General features: G+C 38.0%; 1 protein-coding gene across 2 annotated transcripts in view; it reads left to right on the top strand.

Moving 5' to 3' along the window:
- Positions 1-24,907, top strand: part of LOC149172517 (riboflavin biosynthesis protein PYRR, chloroplastic-like) — a 341,086-nt gene that overhangs the window by 218,607 nt on the left and 97,572 nt on the right. For both annotated transcript variants that reach the window (XM_089424340.1, XM_089424341.1), the window contains exons 6-8: positions 17,301-17,420; positions 17,609-17,860; positions 18,020-18,145. In XM_089424340.1, coding sequence (XP_089280466.1) covers positions 17,301-17,420; positions 17,609-17,860; positions 18,020-18,145 — 498 coding nt within the window. The remainder of the gene's footprint in view (positions 1-17,300; positions 17,421-17,608; positions 17,861-18,019; positions 18,146-24,907) is intronic.

The raw sequence follows: 24,907 nt of genomic DNA, 5'->3' as shown, positions 1-24,907 counted from the left end.
GTATTTGGTAGCATCGGAAGTGCTCTAGCCTTGAAAATTGGTGGAGAGGCTAAGGCATATGAGTTCTAAAGAACCCAAAAACCATTTGGTGAAATTCCAGCCAGATTGTTCTTTATTAAAATAATTGAAATTTTTAATGGAGTTCCTAAGTCTAAACTTAAGGAAATTAAAATATTAATGGGTATTAATCAAAATATGGGTGAGAATGATCTAGAAGGCAGATCAAGTCATGTTTTAATCTTAGCTGTTGATTAGAGACTTAATCTCGGTCGTTGAAGACTCAACAGGAAAAGTATAAGATGGAGGCTTGGGGTTCATTTGGAAACACACACGGAGAGAACGAATTGATCTGGAGTTCGATTTCTGGGGCTAGGAAGCTGAGAAATTCGAACTAGGTGATCATTCAGCAACAGAGGGGCAGAGAGAATCCGATAGGACTTTTTGGAGAGGCGGAGAGAGCTTGCGGAGGCAGCGCAATAGCTAGGAGAGCTGTCGCTGGGCCAGTCTGGGCCCACGCTGCCTTGACACAGACCCAGAAGGGCTAGCGCAGAGGAGAAAGTTGCCTGTCACGCAGAAGCCAGAACAGCCGGGATAGTTGACGCAGAGGGAAGAAGAGCTGACGCAGAGCTTGAAAGGCTGACGTAGGGCCTATGCAGGGCCAGCGCAGAAGTAGCCGGGGTTAGCTAGTCTTGTTGATGGATCAGTCGGAATTTTGTCGGGTGAAGTGAGATAAAACTCACTCAGATTTTCTGTTAGTATTTTCTCTGTAAAGGATTGCTAGATGAGCATCGTAGATTTGCATTTAGATATTTCTCCGGCATAATAATAAACCGTCAGAGCTGCTGCACTGGTTTTCCCGCATTGGGTTTTTTTGGGGACTATTGTGTCCAATGTATCTTGTTCTTTGCTCTGTTTTCTGTTTCATGAGATCAAACATTTAATTAGTGTAGGCTGTAGAAGTAATTTGCTTTAGTATTTAGAAGAATGTAATATCCCTTATCAGGGGTATCCCTCAAACACAAACAAACTCCAACCAGAGATGGACTGGGAGGGCGTTTACCAGATATGTCGCCTCTGAAAAGAGGACGAGATCTGGAGGCTACCTGGCCCTTTCCAGACTCTGTCTAAGATATAGGAGAAAAATACACAAGTGGTATAGTAGCCGGGAAGCTCAAAGAGATAAAAATAACAGTAGTGCAACATACAATAATGTATACATGGAATATAAGCAGAGACTCGAGAAATGTAGAGAGAAATGCTAAGCCATTTTATTATACTGAGTAATGGAAAGAGTACAAGAGGTGATCAGAAAGATAGCACCTCGACTTGCACAAGGCAAGTGAAGAAATACACTCAAAATGGTAAGGAAATGGCCTCTCTTTGAACTGCGTCCAAGCTGCCAGAGAACTGCTGTGCTACTGCTACTGCTGGAATCAAGTGAGGATTAGGGGTTGCTCCCCTCCTCAGAAAATGCTGAAACTTTGGAATCAGCCTCTGTTCAATAAACCCAGAAAAGCCCAGAAAGCTTTTCTAAAATCGCTGACCCCCGAAAATCACCCCCTTGAGGATCTACGCTATCCCTCAAGGCTCTGCGCTGCCCCTGAAGAGAATCCTCCAAAACTCTACTCGAGACTCTGCCAAAATTCCCCAATATGCAAGGGCTGATCCCTTGCTCAATCTCCAAGCTCAAATCCTCCACATAAACCCAATCCGGAGCTCCTACCAAAAGAGACTGCGTCCTCCCCTCTCAAGACTGTGCAGTCATCAAAATGCTCAGTTCCTCCTCAACTCCAGAGATCGCTCCTCCTGCAAAATACTGATGAAACTACCTTGCCCGAGCAGGCACTCGAAGTCCCTTGGGGCTAAGGGTGAGATCTCCAAACGGAGACACTCGATGCACTAAACAGTGCTGCAGACAGGCTAAACAGCTAGCGTGCTCTAAGTCGAAATGACTAGCTCAAATGAAACATAATCCAATGCCCAAATGAGGAGGCTCCTCTCTCCTTTATAGCATTGGCCTCTCTCAAAACCCTAAGGCCCACCTCCTCCAACGTAGCCTCTCTCTTGCCATGTGCTCCTTCTTCATCTGCGTAGTGCCTCCAAGTGTCTACGTGGCCCCCCTTCTCTACGTGGTCCTTTGGCCCCCTTGGCTCCCCTTTTAAGTTACAACATTGTGCTACTAGGGAGTGACTTTATTCAAAAAGTGAGTTATGTCCCCCTTTCCTCACCTTTTTATTTATAAATAACTATAGAAGGCAAAATTGAGCAAAATCGAATATTCCAATTAGCCATGGCTAATTAGGAATATTACAAAGAATAACTTGATAATGTACGTTAAAAAATCAAGTAGGTGAAGTAGATTCAAATTTACTGTAGTAGGGGTTCCTTGAGTGTAGGAATTTTCACAGGTTTTGTGATGATTGTCTGGTATCTAATAGTGTGATTAATCAGTGAATGTTTGAATGGTTGACGTGTGATAATATTTGGTATTGTATTGATTTGATCTGGTTGCATTGGTTGAAATTTAGTTCAGTGATTAGTTTGCTTTAGTATTCAGTGGCTTGATGTTTTAGTGATTCAGTTGGTTTACAATGCTTTAGTGATTCATATTTTGTGATTCGGTATTCTGGTTCGGGCTTATTGTTGAATGGTTGACGTGTAATAATATTATTTGGTATTGCATTGATTTGATCTTGTTGCATTGGTTGAGATTCAGTTCAGTGATTGGTTTGCTTCAGTGTTCAGTGGCTTAATGTTTCAGTGATTCAATTGGTTTACAGTGCTTCAGTGATTCAGTATTTTGGTTCGGGCTTATTGTTGGTGTGGGTCTAGTATGAAAAATTGATGAAAGGTGGCTTGCATGTTTTGATGATTGATTCACACGTGGATCCAATGTGAAATATTATGAAACGTGGTCCACAAGGTGTTGAGGGTTGCAACCTTCAGTGAAGGGGGAGGAGCTGCCTTTCGGTAGGAGCCGGTAAATGAGATTAGGGGGTTGTAGCTCCCTTCCAATAGGCGCTGGAGAACGAGTGGAGGTTGTAGCCTCTTACATGTCGATGCCTGCGTGCTACTAAGAGTTTGCGCCAATACAAAGATGTAATGAATATTTTCTTTATAATAAAAGAAGACAAAGACGACAACAATGGCGGTTTTCTCTGACATTGGGTTTCGACCTAATCTCAGTGTTCATATGTGTTGATGTGTTGCTTATGTGCTGTGATTTATCTGTTTTTTACTGTATACTGGATGGATAATGAACTAATAATGCAATGATTAAGTTAAACATCTGATGGAAGTTTTGAAAAAATAAGTAATCTAAACATACACAATTTGCATTCATTAAAGTCATGTACACATGCAGGTTGCATGAATAGTAATAGTGTATAGAATTATGAATGCGAAATTGGAAGTTAAAGTGAATTAAAAATATTAATTCATCCCCCCTCTTAGTATTTTTCCTAACAATTGGTATCAGAGCAGGTCGCTCCAGTAGAAGCTTAACTGCTTGAGAGTGGATTAGGGACAATGGGAAAGAAGCAAAAGAAGACAACTCAAAGGAAGAAGTCAATTCGGGAAAATTGTGGTAGTGAAAGCATTATATTAGATGCAGTAGCTGTTTCAACAATTATAGATCAAGGACAAACTATATTGATAGATGTCAACAAATATTCAGATTCAGGAGCACCACGCTCTCTGTTCATCAATAATGAAGAAGATAGTGAAGACAGTGACAAAGAATTATCAGATACTGATTTTTGTTCTAATTGTGGTCTATTTCCTTGTTTGTGTAATAATGATGATAGTGAAGATAACAATGAATCAACTGAAATTGCTCTCATGGGTAGAAGTGAAAGTAATCATTCTAAAGAGAAAACAAATTAAAAAATAATGGACCCAGAAGTAGAGATTAAAAGACTCAGATAAAAATAGATGAAAGTTATTACAATAGTTTGATGAAAAGGAGTGTGCCTACAAAGAAGATATTGTCACATTAAAGACCTAGTTGAAATAAGGAAGCAAAATCGACGAAGGAATGAGGAAGCAGTATCAAAATTTGGAGGATGAAGCAACTTCATTAAGAAATAAATGCAGAAATTTGCAGGAGGCATCAAGAAATGAGAAGATGCAACAATCAAAGAGCTCAGAGAAAGAACCAATTATTGCGAAGGAATTGAAGCATAAATCATCTCTGTCAATTCTAATCTTGAAAAGTCAAACAAACAATATGAGGAGATACTTCAAGTATTTGAGGAACAAGAAAATGAGCTTAAAAAGGAGATCATCGAGTTGAGAACTCAACTTGAAAAGACAAAAAGAGAAAAGAAGTTGATGTAATTATATTAGAAGGTAAGTTAGAAGAAAAGGATAAGCAATTGAGATTTCAATATAGCTTAAAGATATTGGAGAATGTTCTTAGTAGTCAAAGGTTTCCCTCCATTAAATATGGTCTTAGTTTTCATGAACTGTAAAAAGAGAATCTAGCTCACAACTAAAGAATTAAGAAGTCAACCAAACTGACAACTAAAGAAAGAAAATTTTCAAAGGAAATCATTTGCTGCTAACTATAAAAGTATCAATCGATTCTCTCCTCTAGACAATGATGTTGAATGTTTTATTTGTCATAACTTTTGATACTTTGCAGCCAATTGCAAAAGCAAATTCACAGGAAGATCATTAACTCCCAGGTACTCAGGTTTCTTTAAGGGATATTGTTTTGCTTGCAACATGTTTGGTCACAAAGCTATTGATTGCAATAGGAGGAATATGAAACATAAATATTATGATTCTTCTGCTCCCTTTTCTGGTCATGTAAGATGTTATACTTGTAACAAGTTTGGGCATGTAGCAAAAGAATGCAGGAACAAGTCAATGGATTCACACAGACAACAAGTTGATTTCCTCCAAGGCAAGCAACCAAACAAGAATATTGTTACCAAAAGACCTAAGAAAGATGGATCCACCAACACTTCTCATATTAAGCAAAAGGAAGAAGAACAAGTTAAGTGTGGCCTTGCTCTGTGCTCATTTGAAGAAGAAGATGAATGGTACATAGACAGTGGATGCTCTCATCACATGTCTGGAGATAAGAACAAGTTTGTGTCTCTCAAGAAAAACAAAGATGGTAAAGTTATTCTTGGAAATAGTGCACCAACAAAAGTTCTAGGAAAAGGTAGAGCCAAACTTGATAAGCATACAAAAGTAACTGATGCATTATTAGTTCAAGGGCTAAAGCAAAACATTCTAAGTGTAGGCCAAATAGTTGATAAAGGACACACAATTGTGTTTACATCAACTAAATGCAAAGTTATAGAAGAAGACACTGGAAAGGTTATAGCTAAAGGATTCAGAAATGCAGACAAGTTATATGTGCTAAAGAAGAATCTAGGCAGAAATAAGAGGTCTAGCTCCTCTTCTTTAGATTCAGAGTAAAGGAAGATAGTCCCTACTGAAGTCCATTGTACATGATGTATACTTCTAACAGAGACTACAGGAGTAAATGTGAGGAACATAACATCATGGAAAGCAGAAGATGACTATCATGAAGACATGATCAATGGTGTATGATCTTAGGGGGAGCTATGCATGTGTATCTTGATGATGATTGCTTATGTTGTTTTGATATTCTTTTGGTGATGTTTATATTGCATTTGATGAAGTAACAATGATCAGGAACAAACATGACATGTTTAGGGGGAGCAATGGTTGTGAAAAATCAATATTTTACATTTTGTACGCGTTCCTCATGAAGGACAGTCGCGTGTATACACATTTTTCGATCTAGACAATTGCCTATGATTCTCATTGATGAGAAAGAAGTGGCACAAATTTAGAGTAAGCTTCTCATATGCTTCCATCAGTTCATCATTGGCATTCTGACTTTGATATCGTTTGCTACCGTTTGTTGATGATATCCTTATGCTATTCATGATAAGTGATGAATTATTGCAAAGATTTATTACTGTTGTTGATCTGCCTCTTTGCTGATTGGTGAGAAGGATATGGTATGATCAAATTTGAAGATGATAAGTTGGCATAGGTTCAGGGGGAGCATCTTCTATGCTTCTAATGGTTCATTGTTGGCATTATGGTTTCTTGAGCACTCCTTATTACATGGTGTTGCCTATGACGAGTTTTGCTTCTGCCATTGGTCTTACTTGATTGCTCACTATTGAAATGCATGCTTCTGTCTCTATGTCATGGATGCTTGGATTGCTTGAGTTGCATTTGGTGAAGTTGTTAATTCACGTGATAAGGAAGATATGTATGCTATGTTCACTGAAGATGTTGGTTATGCTGTTGATTAGTTCTATTCTACTTGATGACTTATGATACTTTAAGTTCTCGTCGTTTACACATATGTTGTTGATGCATGTATATGCTACCTATGGTGTTGTGGTACAAGAGATTGATATGTCTTTGCTACTTGAGGATTGTGGCTCCTCCTATATGTGGAGAGAGCATGTTGACCTTGATGACATGAGGTCAAGGGGATGAGTTGTTGACAGAGCTCAATTGCACAATCTTATGCTTCTGCTATAATTGCTTAGTGATGCTTGGAAGCATTGCATATTTGGTCACATGTTGATGATATTGGAGAGATTGATGCTACACTGTCTTATCTTACATTGCTTCTTGATGAAGAGGATGTTCATGCTGCTGTCATTATGACATTTATGTTGTTGATTATAGATACCTATATGGTGCATGGTGGTTGCTGATGAATATCATGGTTTTGCTACAAAGGATACTTCATTGTTGAGATTCCTATTTATGGTTATAGATGTCATGTATGTCTCTTGATGTAAAGGTCATGAAAAGACCCATGTTGTAATCATTGTAAAATTCAATCATGTATGGGCTATTGGGTCAAATGTGTAACCCCATTATGTTGGGTGATTGATGTAATCATGGGAGCATAGAGTCATTGGTGATAGGAAAGGTCATATTTGTTTATGGATAGCCATGTATTTGAGTCATAAAGCCCTGTAATTTTATTGTATATATTTAGAAGGTCTAGTATATGCTCAGGGGGAGCATGGTCAGTATGCAGATTTCATGATTCATATCAGTAGATCAAACTTATAGTGATGAGCGCTACAAGGGAAAGTACTTCATTCAAACTGGTTCCGCCCTTTGCCCTTGATGTCAAAGGGGGAGAGAAGACTTGGTGTTTGTAGGTGGTTTCCAAACACCAAAGTGGTTGCCATCAAGTCCAAAGGGGGAGATTGTTGGCATTATGGCTAATGTGTTGTCCTTGATGGCAACCTGGTTGATAAATGTGTTCATGATGTCAACTTGGCTATAATATGATGGTGATAGAGCTAATGCAAATTTCAGGAATGTTGGTACAAGTATTTCAGAAATGAGGATATATGTTGGTAGCCTTGGTACATGTTTCACTTGAGAAAAGATGGGAATTGTAAAGTTTGAAAAATATACGCGACCCCTGTGAAGAAGAGTCGCGTACATACGTAGGTCTTGTGAACAAAAGTCGTGTACATAGTCCGAACCATGGAAAACTGGATACCAAGGGTCATTACCATGGTAACTGCCCATAGTAATTGTGGCGACAACGTCTATTTGATCCCATCAACGAATACTAACAACTTTACGAAGGGATTTTCCTGTGGTATTGGCAAAGGCAAAAACTATATAAGGAGATGGAGATCAAGGAGTTAGGTGTGCATTGGATGGATTATTCATGTATGATTTGATTTGCAACAGGTGTGCACCAAGGAGCAAAGAAAAGCCTCAGATATGAGAGATCTGAAAATGCATTTAACACTAATAATCTGTTTATGGTTGTGTAGTTAACAACACTAGATTTGTGGTTATAATGATGGTATGATCTGATTGTGCTTACAGTGATATATGATTTTGACAGTAAGCTATGCGGAATATGTGTTGTGTTTGTAGCAAAGTTTTGTTTTAGTAATTTAAAGATCTGTACACAATTTTGGGTCTCTGTAGTTGCATACAGAGGCGGGTATGCCTCGCAGTGGTCGCGTATATATTTTGAAATAATTTGTTTAGATTGCTTCTTGATTTGGGTTTTGGTATTCAATATGTTGAAAGATATATGCGGGTTTTATGCTTGATAAGCGCGTATATACACAGACCTGGTTAAAGACAATCGCTTATACATTCTAAGTTGAATTTGGTCACAGTTTGAATTGCTGCTGACAGTTGATGATGTCTGTTCTATTTGCTGCTATCTGTCAATGATGCCTTGATCATGATGATCTGTGTCTGACAATGTTGATTGGCTTTGTTGTCGCGCGGATTGACACGACAACCCTCAGACCGGGGGCTGTCACTCTGATCCCCGATCCCTCCGTTTAAGCCTGTCTCCCGCGGCTAAGCGGGGTAGTCCCTGTGAGATGATGAGGCCAACTGTCGACCAGTTGGTTGGGAGACACGAGATACGATATAAAAAGCACTAAAATGATTTGATTAATTGAGCAGACCAGTGCCTTAAGAGATTATTGTTAAAATGATTACTTGTTAGATATAGAAAAAATAAACCGTGAACAACAATCATTTGTCATCAAAAGGTATCAGCGAAATCACATAACCAAACGATATCCAGCGACTGAGAATTTTGAAAAAAGATAAATGCTTTAAACCACCACGAGAATCCTAGACCATTAACTAGATATCATATTCGCATCTCGACTTGAAAAATTCAGATCTTAAGATATAACATGAAAAACAACTGAAACTGGCAAAAATGATTTTCCAAATTTTTTATGTGATAAAATGAAACCTAAAAACCCTAAACCCTGATAAAAATTGCATAAAGCAAAAAATTTGAAACCCTGGATTAGAGAAAATTGAAACCCTAAGACAACTGATTAATTTACAGATTTGGCCCCTTAACAGCCAGATTCAGCAATAAGAACGGAAATATTTTAACGAAACGAAAATTTCAGATTTGTCACTGTGAAGAACTTCAGAAAATTTCTCATGCAAATCAAATAAATAAACCGAATGATAGACCCAGGATCAAATCCAACTGGGCTCAGCAAAAAATGCTTGCGGGAGTTGGTTGGTTCAGCCGAGAACTTCCCCGAACGCCGACAAAATTCCTTCAGAAAATGTTTTCTGCACAGCTCAAAACAACCGTCAACAAAGAGGGCAAAAATGTTGCTAGATCTCAAACAGTAATGGAGATACCTGCCATTACTTCAGAAACCCTAACAGCACCCAAACCCCAGCAAGTGAACAAGATACCTGTGCTCACAATACTCTATAAGAAGCTAATATTAATGGCTGAAAATAACATATGCAAAAAATGAAATGATCTCACAGCATTCCAAGAGAGTAACACCAGCAAGATATGGACCCCAAAGTCTTCCTTTATTAACCAGAAACAGATTTACAAGAGAGCTTCTTCAGTCTTAGACTCACAGACCGAATGAATCTGAAATGACCAGCTAAGACCCTATATAAAGGAAATGATCCCAACGGCTAGTTCGAATGATCCATGTAGAAATGATCTCGACCGCTGATGAGGATCAAGACATCTCTTGATCTCATCCGTCGATTTATTCAATTAACTTTTTATTATTATTTTTTAAATTTTTAAATTATTTTTTTATTATTATTTTTTAAATTTTTAAATTTTTTTATTATTTATTATTTTATTATTATTTTTAAAATTTTTAAATTTTTAAATATTTTTTATTATTTTTTATTTATTTCTTTTTTTTAAAATTTTTAAATTTTTTATTTCATTTTTTAAATGGATCATCGAACTAAACCTTTGGAAACATCACCCAGGACCTAGGACTTAGGACTCACGAGGGGATTTAAAACATTTTTCGACCCTCAAGACACATTACATCATGACTTTTACAACTTACATCTCAAGGGGACAAGCCCACTTAATACAGACCCTCATAAATCACCCAGTTCTGCGACACAACTAGAATCTAGCAGATTAACACACTAGGATTCTCCTAAAGTTCTAATGACAAAATCCATCCCGGCTTTGGGGTCAGGTTTGAAGGAAAACTCTGCCGATCCATGGATCGGTGAGACAAAAAACCTTCCGGGACATAGATTATCATAGAAAGTTAGGTCCACCTAGGCAATTTTACATACATGACTCTGATTTGCTTAGATTATTTACAATTCATACATGCAGACTGGGTTTACAATGGAAATGATCAAGCTGCTGATGACTGTAGGCTGGCACGGACACGTCGTTCAGGTGCTATCTCTTTCTGCCAAGAAAAGAGGGCGTACCGCATGGGAAGTTGACCAGTAGTGGTCAACATCTGGCTCTACTTGGGGACACGTTGCTGCTCTGTAGGAATGTGAGAATCCAGAATCTGCATCCATGCAACACACAACAAAATATAAGTAGCGTCCGTCCAAAATCATCATATACATTAAGCACAGGAAAGATAAAAGCTCTTCATTTATTAACTAACTAATAACATGAAAAGTAAATCTAATCCTAAAAACAGAAATGAAATGCTGAAAAGACAAGGAGTAGGGTTAGAAATACGATACAAAGGATGCCCTACGGCATCAGATGTGTTCAATATAGTGCATACTGAGCATTTGCCTGCTTTCAGGCAAATCTGTGGGCTGCTTGTCGGATGTGCCATGTCCAATTTTGCATATGGTAGGACTCTTTCCTATCCGAAAATCAAGCTGCTCACGGCCGTCTGATGTATCAAATCTTCGTCTTATCTTCTTTCTCTTGCGCTTTTTCTTTCTGGATGGTTGAATTACTGATGACCTGGTACTTTCTGTTTCAAAGCTATCAGATGAAGTATGTAAGATATGCGTGCTATGTCTTTCTTCATCTTGCATCTGATCTTTATCATTCTTAAGTCTGTCTGGATCACCCTCAATCAACCATCTTTCAATCGAATCAACAACCTCCCAATAATAAGATGAATCTTGTTGCAGCAAATGAGAAGGCTCTTGGTTTCTCTTATCATCTGACCATTGTTGGATCTTTTGAACTTGTATTCTAATGGCATCCATCTGACTAGAGCATTCATCCCTTATAGCACTGATTTGTATGGCATGATGCTCTTGCATGTGTTTTATTACTTTATCATTCTTTTCTTTTATGTCCATCAAGCAATGTTGCATGAAATTTATTTCTTCTTCATGATTCGCTTGCATGTCAGCCAACTGATTGTTATGATTGAATGTCATGATAGTCATTTCCTCATCCATAGTGAATAACTTATTTTGCATAGAGTCAATTTCCCTATCATGATCAGCTTTCATGGTCACCATATTTTCTTCTAAGACTGACCACCTGCTTTGCATGTTTCCAATTTCTGTTTCATATTTAGTTTTCATGGCCTCAATTTCTTTAGTATGGTGACTTTGCGTGACCTCAATCTCCCTGTTACGTTTTTCCAGATGGGTGCATAAAGTTTTCACATCATTGACATAATTAGTTTGATTGATTTCCATATTTCTCACCAGCATCATTAGATCTCGTAAAATTTGCTTTTGCTCTTCCCTTTCATTGTCATTTGTCCCTGATTTTTCACTATCATGAACTGCAATATTTCTGGTGGATGACACATTCTGACATGATGAATCGTCTTGGGATCTTTCAGTTGGACCTCTTATTAAATTACTTTCATTCTGCTGCACAATTTTAGAGGCAGAAGGCAAGTTGTTTGGATAACCATATTTATCTTTAAAAGCATCAATAATGTCTTCTAAAGAAGTGAAGGATTCCTTAGGAAAACTGTTAAACCAATTCAAAGCATCATCTTCTAAAGAAAGGACAAATAGACGCATTTTGATATCTTCATGATTAAATTGAGGGGATCTGCAATATATGATCATGATGCGATCAAACAAGCCTAGATGCCTTCTAACAGCGATTGGATCACCACCTGAAAACATAGGTAACTTAGGAATGGCATCTTCCGGAAAATCATGGAGACGTTCAGTAAAACGACATGGCTTAAATGAATAATCCATGAATGATAAGGGATTAAAAGGATGATAGAACTAGATATCTGCTCAAGAAAATCAAAAGATGAAAGAAATGGAGTCGCCACTTGAACAACAAATCTGATTCTAAGATCCGAGAAGCAATCAACAAACAGATATGCGGTAGGCTTCTTGTCTGGGAAAAAATAAGAAAATGGAGTCGCCACCCAAACAGGAAACAAACCAAAGAGGTACTGCTGATACGTGATGAAAAGATGCAAAATATTGAATCTGCCAGCTCAAATGAGAGATGAGAAGATGAGAAGATGCATGTCGATGAAAATCCAGGAACAGAAAAACTCTGTCCCTGGCAACGGCGCCAAAAAATGTTGGCGATGCCGGATTAGATGAAAAGATAAAAATGAGAAGGAAGATTTGTCGTTTGAAACACCGAGAAAAAGTATTCCCCGGCAACGGCGCCAAAAAATGTTGTCGCGCGGATTGACACGACAACCCTCAGACCGGGGGCTGTCACTCTGATCCCCGATCCCTCCGTTTAAGCCTGTCTCCCGCGGCTAAGGGGGGTAGTCCCTGTGAGATGATGAGGCCAACTGTCGACCAGTTGGTTGGGAGACACGAGATACGATATAAAAAGCACTAAAATGATTTGATTAATTGAGCAGACCAGTGCCTTAAGAGATTATTGTTAAAATGATTACTTGTTAGATATAGAAAAAATAAACCGTGAACAGCAATCATTTGTCATCAAAAGGTATCAGCGAAATCACATAACCAAACGATATCCAGCGACTGAGAATTTTGAAAAAAGATAAATGCATTAAACCACCACGAGAATCCTAGACCATTAACTAGATATCATATTCGCATCTCGACTTGAAAAATTCAGATCTTAAGATATAACATGAAAAACAACTGAAACTGGCAAAAATGATTTTCCAAATTTTTTATGTGATAAAATGAAACCTAAAAACCCTAAACCCTGATAAAAATTGCATAAAGCAAAAAATTTGAAACCCTGGATCAGAGAAAATTGAAACCCTAAGACAACTGATTAATTCACAGATTTGGCCCCTTAACAGCCAGATTCAGCAATAAGAACGGAAATATTTTAACGAAACGAAAATTTCAGATTTGTCACTGTGAAGAACTTCAGAAAATTTCTCATGCAAATCAAATAAATAAACCGAATGATAGACCCAGGATCAAATCCAACTGGGCTCAGCAAAAAATGCTTGCGGGAGTTGGCTGGTTCAGCCAAGAACTTCCCCAAACGCCCACAAAATTCCTTCAGAAAATGTTTTCTGCACAGCTCAAAACAACCGTCAACAAAGAGGGCAAAAATGTTGCTAGATCTCAAACAGTAATGGAGATACCTGCCATTACTTCAGAAACCCTAACAGCACCCAAACCCCAGCAAGTGAACAAGATACCTGTGCTCACAATACTCTATAAGAAGCTAATATTAATGGCTGAAAATAACATATGCAAAAAATGAAATGATCTCACAGCATTCCAAGAGAGTAACACCAGCAAGATATGGACCCCAAAGTCTTCCTTTATTAACCAGAAACAGATTTACAAGAGAGCTTCTTCAGTCTTAGACTCACAGATCGAATGAATCTGAAATGACCAGCTAAGACCCTATATAAAGGAAATGATCCCAACGGCTAGTTCGAATGATCCATGTAGAAATGATCTCGACCGCTGATGAGGATCAAGACATCTCTTGATCTCATCCGTCGGTTTATTCAATTAACTTTTTATTATTATTTTTAAAATTTTAAAATTATTTTTTTATTATTATTTTTAAAATTTTAAATTTTTTTTTATTATTTATTATTTTATTATTATTTTTAAAATTTTTAAATTATTTTTATTATTTTTTATTTATTTCTTTTTTTTAAATTTTTAAATTTTTTTATTATTTTATTTCATTTTTTAAATGGATCAACGAACTAAACCTTTGGAAACATCACCCAGGACCTAGGACTTAGGACTCACGAGGGGATTTAAAACATTTTTCGACCCTCAAGACACATTACATCATGACTTTTACAACTTACATCTCAAGGGGACAAGCCCACTTAATACAGACCCTCATAAATCACCCAGTTCTGCAACACAACTAGAATCTAGCAGATTAACACACTAGGATTCTCCTAAAGTTCTAATGACAAAATCCATCCCGGCTTTGGGGTCAGGTTTGAAGGAAAACTCTGCCGATCCATGGATCGGTGAGACAAAAAACCTTCCGGGACATAGATTATCATAGAAAGTTAGGTCCACCTAGGCAATTTTACATACATGACTCTGATCTGCTTAGATTATTTACAATTCATACATGCAGACTGGGTTTACAATGGAAATGATCAAGCTGCTGATGACTGTAGGCTGGCACGGACACGTCGTTCAGGTGCTATCTCTTTCTGCCAAGAAAAGAGGGCGTACCGCATGGGAAGTTGACCAGTAGTGGTCAACAGGCTTGAATAGGTTGTCACTTGGTATATTGATCAATGATGATATTGCATTCAGTGAGTGATTAATTGGTGTTGTGACTCAGTATTTCAGCAATTCAGTGTTTTATACATTGATTTAGTTTAACAGTGTTTCTGGATTTAGAGAATTGGGATCTGTACACAGGTGTTATGCACAATAAGTGTGTATATACGCAGGTATAATTCAAAATAGTCACGTATACATTCTGAAGTTAATAATGATCAGGGTTTGCAGTGACTGCACATTGTTCCTGTGATGACTGATTGGTATCTAATAATGTGATTAATCAGTGAATGGTTGAATTGTTGACATGTGACATTATTATTTGGTATTGCATTGATTTGATCTGGTTGCATTGGTTGAGTTTCATTTCAGTGACTGGTTTGCTTCAGTATTCAGTGGATTGATGTTTCAGTGATTCAATTGGTTTACAGTGCTTTAGTGATTCAGATTTAGTGATTCAGTATTATGGTTCGGGCTTATTGTTGGTGTGGGCCCTGTATGGAAATTTGACGAAAGGTGACCTACATGTTTTGATGATTGGTTCATAGGTGGATCCAATGTGAAATATTTTGAAACATGGTCCACAAGGTGCTGAGGGTTGCAACCTTTAGTGAGGGGTAAGAGATCCCTTTTGATAGGAGCCAATAAACGAGATTAGGGGGTTGTAGCTCCCTTCCAGTAGGTGTTGGAGAATGAGTGGAGGTGGCCTCCTGCAGGTGGGTGACTGCGTACTGGCAAGAGTTTGCGCCAATACAAGATATAATGAATATTTTCTTTATAATAAAGAAAGAAGACAAAGACGAAAACAACGATGGTTTTCTCCCACATTAGGTTTCCACCTAAAATCTCGGTGTTCATATGTGTTGATGTGTTGCTTATGTGCTGTGATTTATCTATTATTTACTGCATATTGGATGGCTAATGAACTAATAATGCAATGATTAAGTTAAGCATCTGATGGAAGTTCTGAAAAAATATTTAATCTAAACATACACTGTTTTCTTTCACTAAAGTTGCGTACACATGTGGGTGGCATGAATAATAGTGGCATACAAAATTCTGAATGTGAAATTGGATGTTAAAGTGATATTGATTCAACACCCCGTCCCCCTCTCAGTATTTTTCCTAACAGTTTAGATTACGAAGCCTAGGTAGTGCTCCCTACAAGACTTATTGAAGTCAATTACAAAGATAGAATAATAGGTACATCAATAGTTAGAAATGACAAAGGGAAACATAAAACATGGACTAGGTCTACACAAATAGCCATTGCCCTATGTCAATATGGCAACCCCAAATGGAGTGCTCCACCAAACAAGGATTTAAAAATGTCTCACTAGGGTTTGCCCAACCCCCAAGATTTTCCCTCCAAGCATGATGCCCCTTTGGGCCCAGTGCCCCTCCTCCGAGTTGGTGCCAAATCTAACAAGTTGTTAGCTCAATGATCCCTATTAAATGTGGTTTGTTGTAAGTGTCCTCATGCAAGGTGCTTATTCTCTAGTTGTGTGCCTTATGTCCTCTTGTGCCTAACACTCCTCAACATGTGTGCCAAGGTAGTTACTTTCTCTTTTGCTTCTCCCCAAATATGGGTTTGGTTCCACAACCAACCTCCATGATGTATGGCTCTCAACTGATGCGTCCTCAAGTCAAGATGGAACCTTCAAGGTGTATGTCACATGGTCCCATGCTCTTAGGGCTAAGTGCCCTCCTCTAGGTGCCTAACACTCATTCTCCTAGGTAGGCAGCTTTCCTTATCAAGCAACAAACTCCTCCAGTGTGTGCACCCAAAGCGTTAGCGATCATGCCACATGATAAGAACCTTCTAGGTAAATGCACTATGCTAGTACTCTATTGTAGGTAAAGCATCCACTCAAATTGAGCCATCCATATTTTTGTTGAGCATCACCAAGTGACTAGGAAACCTTGCACTCTCCTATCTAGGTGATAACATTTTTGGAGTAACCCCAAAAGCTAACATGAAATAGGTCACGTTCTTCATTATTTAGAAATCGCAGCCCATAGTGAAGAGTTATCGTTCAATTATAAAATGTATTGTGCTGGAACTAGGAACATAAACCTAGTATGCAACCCTTTCCATCTCAAAGGGAAGCATTCAGTGTCAATCTCCCTGACTAGATTTCCCTTAGTATAAACTCTCCTACATTAGCAGTTTACAACATGGTACCTAGGAAGAGGTAATGCATCAGGATTGAATGATGTCAGGAACCAAGTTTATGAGAGCAAGGAAAAAGATCAAGTAAATTTTATATTAAAAACACAGTTATAGTATACACTAACCAGCTAGCATCAGTCTGAGTCATCACCCTTTGCACCAAACATAAGTGAGAACTTTTAATATCTACAAAGGTGCAGAGAAGTTTTAAGCAAAATAATTAGGCTATTTATATCGGTGATTTCTCAGTATTTTATGAGATATAATCCTGATTTCACTAGAAGAATCTTTTACTCTTTAGGCTATTCTCAATCTAGAATAATGTGATGTACTCCTGTTGATTTAGTCTCACGACTTTTGTAAGAATCTCAAACTTTTTTTATTTTGATTGATAGATATGTTTTGAAAGAATTATGTGCAGGGTTTTATGTGATCTATGGTAACAGGGAAGGTCTTTTAAATCTTGATGTTCGGGAAGAGATTTATGATAATTGTTTGGTTCATATTCATCTTCAACTTTTGGCAAACTTAGGACTATCCATAAAACTTGTTTTGACCATTTCTAATTGATGACACTCTACTTGATTGATGATTATTTTATGTTGAGTTTCTAGATAATGGTAATATTTTCTGAAATATAGGGGGAGCAACTGCTCCGCCTTCTTGCTTTTTGTTCTCTCAGGTGATTGCCTTTGTTGCCCCTAAGATTATAGGAGGAGTAACTGCTCCATCTCCGGTCGGTGAACTAGGGATGGTGGAAATGACACAAGCACTAAATTTGACGGATGTCTCATTTCAGCAGGTTAATTAGTTATTAATTTGATTGTATACTGAATGAAGTGTGGAAAATGAATAGATTGAGTTTCATCCAATTCAATTCCATTTATCTGCATTTTATGCAGTAGGTTTGTTGCTTTCTGTTGTATTGATTTTTTTTCTCATCTATTTGCAATAATCTGAACTTTTTCCAGTTTACATCTTATGTTATAGATTGGGCCTGACATGTTAATAAGTGGGTACCTTCAACCTATACCTGATTTGGTGCCGACTATTCCTGCCATGGAGGCAACTTCTATTGTAAATCCTATCACAGTTTCAACATCAAATGGACCAAGCATAATCTGCTTTTACCGGGCTTGGGATGTCTATGGATCATTCTCTAATTTTTCTCCACATCCTATTAGCATGCCTGATTCAAATGGAGATTACATCATTTGGAAAAGTGTTGAGCACTACTATCAGGTCTGAGATTGATACTTACAGAGTCAGTTTTATTCACTTCTAGCTATACATTTTCTGATTATCTGTTTATTTATCTCTCTGCTAATCTACCTATATGTACATTTTCTTGAAAACTTATGCTTGCAATGTGAGGGTCAATATCCTTTTGTTATCCTTCAGGCACAGAAATTTGAAGGTGTACACGATTCTATAGCACAAGAATGCATTAAAAGAATTAGATCTGCAGAAAGCCCAGAAGAAGCTGCGAAAATGGGGAGGTCTTTGGAAAGGCAACGGCCTGATTTGGTAAGTCATTACAGGCTTGCAATGCTGCTTACACTATCAATAAAATCCAAACATTAATAGACTATTTCTCCTTCTTTTTCTTGATTATTTCTGTCTTATCCCCTTCTTTCATTTGCTTTCAATCCTGGACAATGTGTAGTGCCTTATATTTTTCTGAATAAGAAAACCTTATTTTTTGACTTTCTCTTGACAATCTTTAAATACTGAGGCTTTAATTTATTTTTTCTGAATTGAAATTGCCTCTATATATATTACCCCACAAAAATTATTAACGTATGGTACACCAGTTGTTCAGTCTAACAGAGATATAGATTTGATGTTAGAAGCCCAAAATGAATCTTAGCTAACCTGGACTCTAACATAATAAGTTCCTTCACTCCTAAGAAAAGTTCTGGTCGTTGATTATTTGCTGCACCTCCAAACTGTAAATCCTCCAGGTAAGCGGTTTATAAATGAGATAAGCTAGATAAGATAAGATAATTTTATTAATGTCCAACAAATGACCACAAAATTAGGTCAGCATGATTAAAGAATACATCCTATTAGGGTCTTATAATTTATAGGATCAATTGATTATTATCTGTTGATTTTTATATCACATATTGTAAATAATGTTTCATTCTGCAAATTATTTCCAAGAAAAAGAAAAATAGAAAAAAGAAAAATGGAAAAAAAGAAAAGAAAAGAAAGGGGATACAAAAGAAAATATATATATATATATAGGTAAAAAAAATCAAAGAAATAAAAAAATACATAGAAAAAATGAAAATACCCCAATAAGTGAGCAAATTTAAATGCCACTGCATTTCAAAAAATAAAAAATATGCATGAAAAATACCTTCAGAGAATCAAAATAATGTGCAGCTAGTTAAAATGCCCCATTTGAGTTAAATAGATAAATAGGTTTAATGGTCTAATCACACTATTTAAGCGTGATTAGATTGATTAAATAAAGTGTATTTAGCTAGAATAAATAAATGTTTAACCACAATGTAATCATGGTTAAAATAGTTAAATAAAGTTAACTGGTTAATCACATTGTTAAAACTGCGATTATAGAAATTTAATAAAGTTTTTTTTGACGCGACACCTTTTGTCGCTTGTAATAAAGTTGGCGCAGATCTAAAAGGCCACGATCTCACCCACCCAGATCAACGACGAGTGATGAGTTCGGACCGCCCCCCCCTCCCCCTCGCCCCTCCAACGGTTAACCGAGGGGGGGTCCAAAAGGTTTTTCCCCCAAAACCATTTCTGCTACATGTCTCCTCCAAGTGCATTTCGGACCCCCCCGCCTAAAACCATTTATCGCTCCCCCCTTTCGAAATCTGCTTAATATGATTGTTGACCCCCGCTCTCCCACGTCACTCCCCTTTCGCCAAATGGTGCATCCTGTCCCCACTTCACTCCAATGCATTGTTGTTGCATGGAACCCCCGTTGCACCCGTTATGTAACTGATCCCGCGATAAAAGACCCGCTCCGTTAACGGCCTAATCACAATGGTAAGATATTTTCGCTTATAAATCAAGCCAAAACCCGTTTATTCATCTTTCCCTTTGCTATTCCGAGACATTAGAGACCAGAGCTTGTTACAACACCCAGCCAACAAACTACACTGCTACTGTGACCTCGTCAGCAAGCAAACTACCAGTGCAACTGATTGCCTAGCCACCAGTCTTCATTCTGCTGATTCTCGGGTAATTTAAATCCTCTGGTTCATTTCCCTTCCAACATGGCTCCTAAAGGAAAAACTAAAGTTACAGAAGAAAACCCCCTCCTACCCCCTGTCATTGATTTGGACCATCAACCCCTAGTAGATCAGGAATATAAAATTGTTGAAACCAGTTGTGAGTTTGACCTCTATGAACTCCACAACTGGTTAAAGTAGAAATTCATTGACCTCAGTGATGAATTGGGTCTGTGGGACTCCTCCCTACCCCAATTCATTTTCCCTCAGACCTACCACTTCCCTGAATTCATTTCTTGGTGTCATTTCTGATATTCCCAGTCAGAGGGCAATTGTGGCCCAAAATAATGACATCCTTTTCACAATCACCTCTGAATCCATCTCCCAAATGCTCCAAATTCAAAACTTTGCCCCTCTGAAACCTTTTACAGTAGATTCCCTCATGGAATTCTACAAGAACCTCACCTTCCCACACAGAGCAAAGATTTTTGAAACATTTCTCCCTAAGGATGCCCAATTACCTAAGAAAATCCCCCCTATTCATCCTCCATGTTCCCTGAGATGACCAAACAAATTATCTCCATTGTTTCATGTTTACTGGGCTATCAATCCAATTAGTGGGTTGATGAGGCCATCATAGGTTTTTTGTCAGTCTTTTCAACAAGTGAGAAACCCTCCATCATCTTCAACTACAGTGAGTTTCTAGCAGATGCAATCCATGAGCAGTTCCTGAAGTTTTCTACAGAGGGAACCTTCAAGTATGCTTCAGTTCTAGTCTATTTATTTTTATATCATCAGGCAGACAGGTTTCAGTTTCCCTTACAAAAATTGGATAAGCAAGGGAATGCTCAATTAGTAATTCATTGGACTTCCTTGGTAAGGAAGCATTCCAATGAATTTACCTTCACTGAGTATGTTGATCAATTCTTATATACAGTATCTTGCCTATTAAACAGTAATGTTGAGCCAAGGATAGGACCTGAAATCAAAAGATTTCTTCATCTTAGCGAGCAGACCAAAACAGGTGACTGGTACTTGTACTAGAATTACACAGAAATCAGGGTCTATGGGTGTGAGTTGCCACCATACATGTTACCAAAGTTTGTTCCAATGAGAATCTTCTCACTAGAATATCAGATAAATGATCAACATGGATGAGTTGCATTTTGTGGCAGCCAAGAAGAAATCCCAATTTAAAATAAAAACATAGGTGGGCCCATTCATCTGCAATACCAGGGCAACTGCTAAAGAAGCAGATATCCTCCTCAACCAGATGAATTTTAAGTTCAGTTTCACTTGGTCATATGACCCCTTGGGAATAATTTGAAAGTTGAGAGTAGAACAGAAGACTACTCCCTACACTCACACTCCCAAGCTAGAGATTGAAAATACATGAACAGGGATCAATGGTAGGAGAATACTTTGCAGGAAGCAGAAGAACATATTCTCTCAACAACTACAACATAGAATCCAACACCACAAGAGAAGCAGGACAAGAGGCCAAGGGAAGATGTTTCCCCTGCAGTCACAGAAATCTAGGAGAAAGAGTTTTTGATTTACAAGAAGAGACAAAGGACCAATCCAACAGAAGAATCCTTTCAAGAGGAAAATGTACAGTCTACTATTATTTTGACAGGCCCCCATACTTCTACCAGGAATGAAGATATTTTTGTAGGATCTCCATCCTCTTCGGCCTCCCAAGAGCCACTAGATACCTCTTAGTAAGGGGAATTGGTTCATGACCAAGCTGAACCAAATATATTTGCCAAGTAAAGAGAAATTGAAAAGAAGAATGAGATGCTAAAAGATACAACTTATACATAGTCATCTTCACAACATAGGCTACACTCTGCCTTTGACACAAAGAAAGAGAAAATGTAGATAGCCTTCCTACGGGGCAAGGACCCTTTCCCAAAAACTCTAGAAGATTACAAGAAATCAATCTTTTCCTTCAATACTGATCAAATTCATCCAATTGATCAAATAGACCTGCATAAGCAAATAGGGGAGATGTTGTACTCGACCTTGACAACTTCAGCAATGGCAGCTTCTAGGCTGCAAGCTTCAGTCAACAACATTCAGTCCCAGCTCAAATTAGAGAAAATTTCTTCTCTGGCTAAAGACACAAAAATCAAGTCTTTAGAAGATCTAGTAATTAAACTGGGATATGATCCCAGCAACGTTAAAGCTGCAGAGGAGATTATCAAAAGGAAAAATGCTAATATTGCAACACTCAGCAAGTAGCTCAAGCTTCCCTCCACAGAAGACCCACATACTAAGGAAGTTGGACAGTTAGAGAAGGAAAAGGAAGACATGTTCAAAATTATTATTGAACAAAGTGGACAGATCAAAGAAATGGAGGTTGAGATGGAGAGATTGTTAAAGGAGAGAGAACAAACAACACAGTTGGCAGCCATTCCATTGACAACAGTTCCTATTGCATCTACATTGGCACTAGGGGCATCCACTTCAGTAGCCATCATAGTTTAGGTTGTTGATTTGTGGTAGCATCAGATGTGCTCTAGCCACGAAATTTGGTGGAGAGTTTGGGGCACATGAGATCTCCAATACCCAGAAAGGGTTTGGGTAAATTCTAAACAGTTCAGGTGATATTAAAATAATTAATATTTTTAATGGAGTCCCTAAGTCTAAACTTAGGGAAATTGAAATATTAATGTGGATTAATATAAAACTGTGTTAGAATGGTCCAAAAGACATGGATCAAGCCAGATCTAATCTTAGCCGTTGATTAGGGACTTAATCTCGGCCATTGATATGTCAACGAGAAAAGTATAAGAGGGGGCTTGAGGGTCACTTGGAGAGTACACCAGATGATCAGTCATTCTATTCTCTAGAGCGGGGTTTGCTAAGAGAGATAAAATCAGTGATTGGAGTTGCAGCTGAGGGACAGTGAGTACAGAGAGACAGAGAGGCAGAGATAGTGCTGGGAGATCAACGCAGGAGCCAAAGAGAGTGACGCAGTAGCAGTCAGGGCTCACGCAGGGCCACACAGAGGTAGCCAGGAGCTGCGCAGTGCTTCAAAGAGGCCAGCATAGTTGACGCAGAGGGCTAGAAGGCTGACGCAGGCCCATTCTGGGTGACACAGGGCCAACGCTGGGCAAAGAGAGGCTGGTGCAGTCCAGAAAGGCAGATGTTGGGGTTTCTGGGGCAGATTGAAGCTGAGGAGCTGCCAGAAGATTTATCCGGGGTTTCAGTTGGGACATTTGTCTCAGACTGAGAGGTACTACTGCCAAGGAAATTCTCTGTTGGGTAAGCCGATTTTGGCACCCAGATTGTACTTTGAAATTGCTTAATAAGAAAACCCTCAGATAGCTGCACCGGTTTTCCTACATTGGGGTTTTCCGGGGACATTGGTAAAAAAATAACAGTGTCATTTGGTGTGATTGTTTATGTTTCCTTCAGTTGATGATCTGTAATATGTTGAGCATGCACTAGCGTTTATTTTCAGTATTTACATTGTAAATAACTTGTTAAGTAATGGAACAAGTACGTAGGAATAAATCAGTAAAGTGCATGGAGGGTTTCTAACTGGAAGATTTAGAAACTTCAACGGAGGCACAATCTACAAATTCATCAGAAGAACTAATCAAAGAAATGGATGACCTATCTATTAGAGGACAAGAAATTGAGAAGCTGAAAACTCAGCTAAATAATCTCCAGGAGCAGAAGTTGAAAATTGACAGTGCGTACCTAGCAGAGCTGCAAAAGACTCATAAATTAACCCAGAAAATTGAACAGTTGGAGAATGAGTCTACAATGGCACAAACACTTGCACAGGCAAAGGAAAACATTTGGATAGAAATAAATGAGGCCATGACTGAAATATGGCCCTCTATTGAGATTATTTTTGAGCAGGAGGAATTAGTATAGAGATCTAAAGGAGTCATTGAAGAGGTGAAAGAAGATTTAGGATAGAAGCTAGGTGAAGCCACTGCTTTAATCAAGATTTTGAATTCGAAGACCAAAGAAGAATTGGAGGAGTTTGAGATTGAAGACAGGATAGAGACAATTTTGGAAGTGAGGAGGGTCCTTACAAAAAGGAACCTGATGCTTCAGCTAGAAACAAGTGCCACAACTTAGAGTCCAATATTCAGAAGTTCCACAGGAAATTCAATGTACTAAATCAGAAGGGGCTGCCAGGTTTGATAGGAATTGGAGATAAGTTGATCAAGATAGAAGATTATCACCATAAGTTATATACCATAGCCAGGGATAAGTCAAAGTTTTCCACCATCAAAGGAAGCATCACAGGAAAAGCCTTCATGGAAGCTTTGGATTTTGACTTGCTTATCAAACATGAGATAAAACACTTATTCATTGTCAAGCCTACTTTTCAAAAGTACACTGAGGTGGATGAAACCTACAAGAAGCTTGTTAAATTCTCCACTCCAGATGAAGACAGATGGGACAAATTGTGCCAGTTACTTGGGTAAAACAATTTTTCACCTTCAACAACAAAGCAACATTTTTTCAGGTCGAGTCATCACCAACAATCCTCGAAGATAGTGCCAGAGGACTACATCATTTTAGTTGCCTACATTTCTGTTCTATTTTTGTAAACTGTTTTAGGATATTTTGTAAAAATCTTGATATTTCCAATCAAGATATTTTTGATAATTTTTGTATAAGTACTTCATAAATTGAAGTACAAATGTTGGGACTTGTATCAAGAAAACATACTTTGATGTAAATTTGTTCACTGAGCTAAAAGTGATCATTTCATTAATACAAAAGATCGTTCCAGGATTCATGTGTCAGGCAAATTGGTGATGTTTTTTCTCTTGTAAACTTGTTATATCTCTGTTTTCATATGTCTTTCTTATTTGTATTGTTTAAAAGAAGATGAAGGGCTGAACTTGTTTAATTACACTATGTCCTAACTTATAAGCAATCTATATGTTTTCAAACTGAGATTAAATATATAATTCATGTTAAAATGCTCTATGTTTAATTGAATCTGAATCTTTTCCTCCCTTTCACTCCACAAAGCTTCAAAGATCCAATAGCTTGCCTACCTTGCCCTGTTTCAAATCTATTATGATATTTTTGTATCTGA

This window comes from Pinus tabuliformis, chromosome 4_2 (assembly GCF_031772625.1).
Source record: "Pinus tabuliformis cultivar Carrire ecotype Pingquan chromosome 4_2, CPIR1, whole genome shotgun sequence".
NCBI classification, from domain to species: domain Eukaryota; kingdom Viridiplantae; phylum Streptophyta; class Pinopsida; order Pinales; family Pinaceae; genus Pinus; species Pinus tabuliformis.
This window is presented reverse-complemented; position numbering and strand designations above follow the sequence as displayed.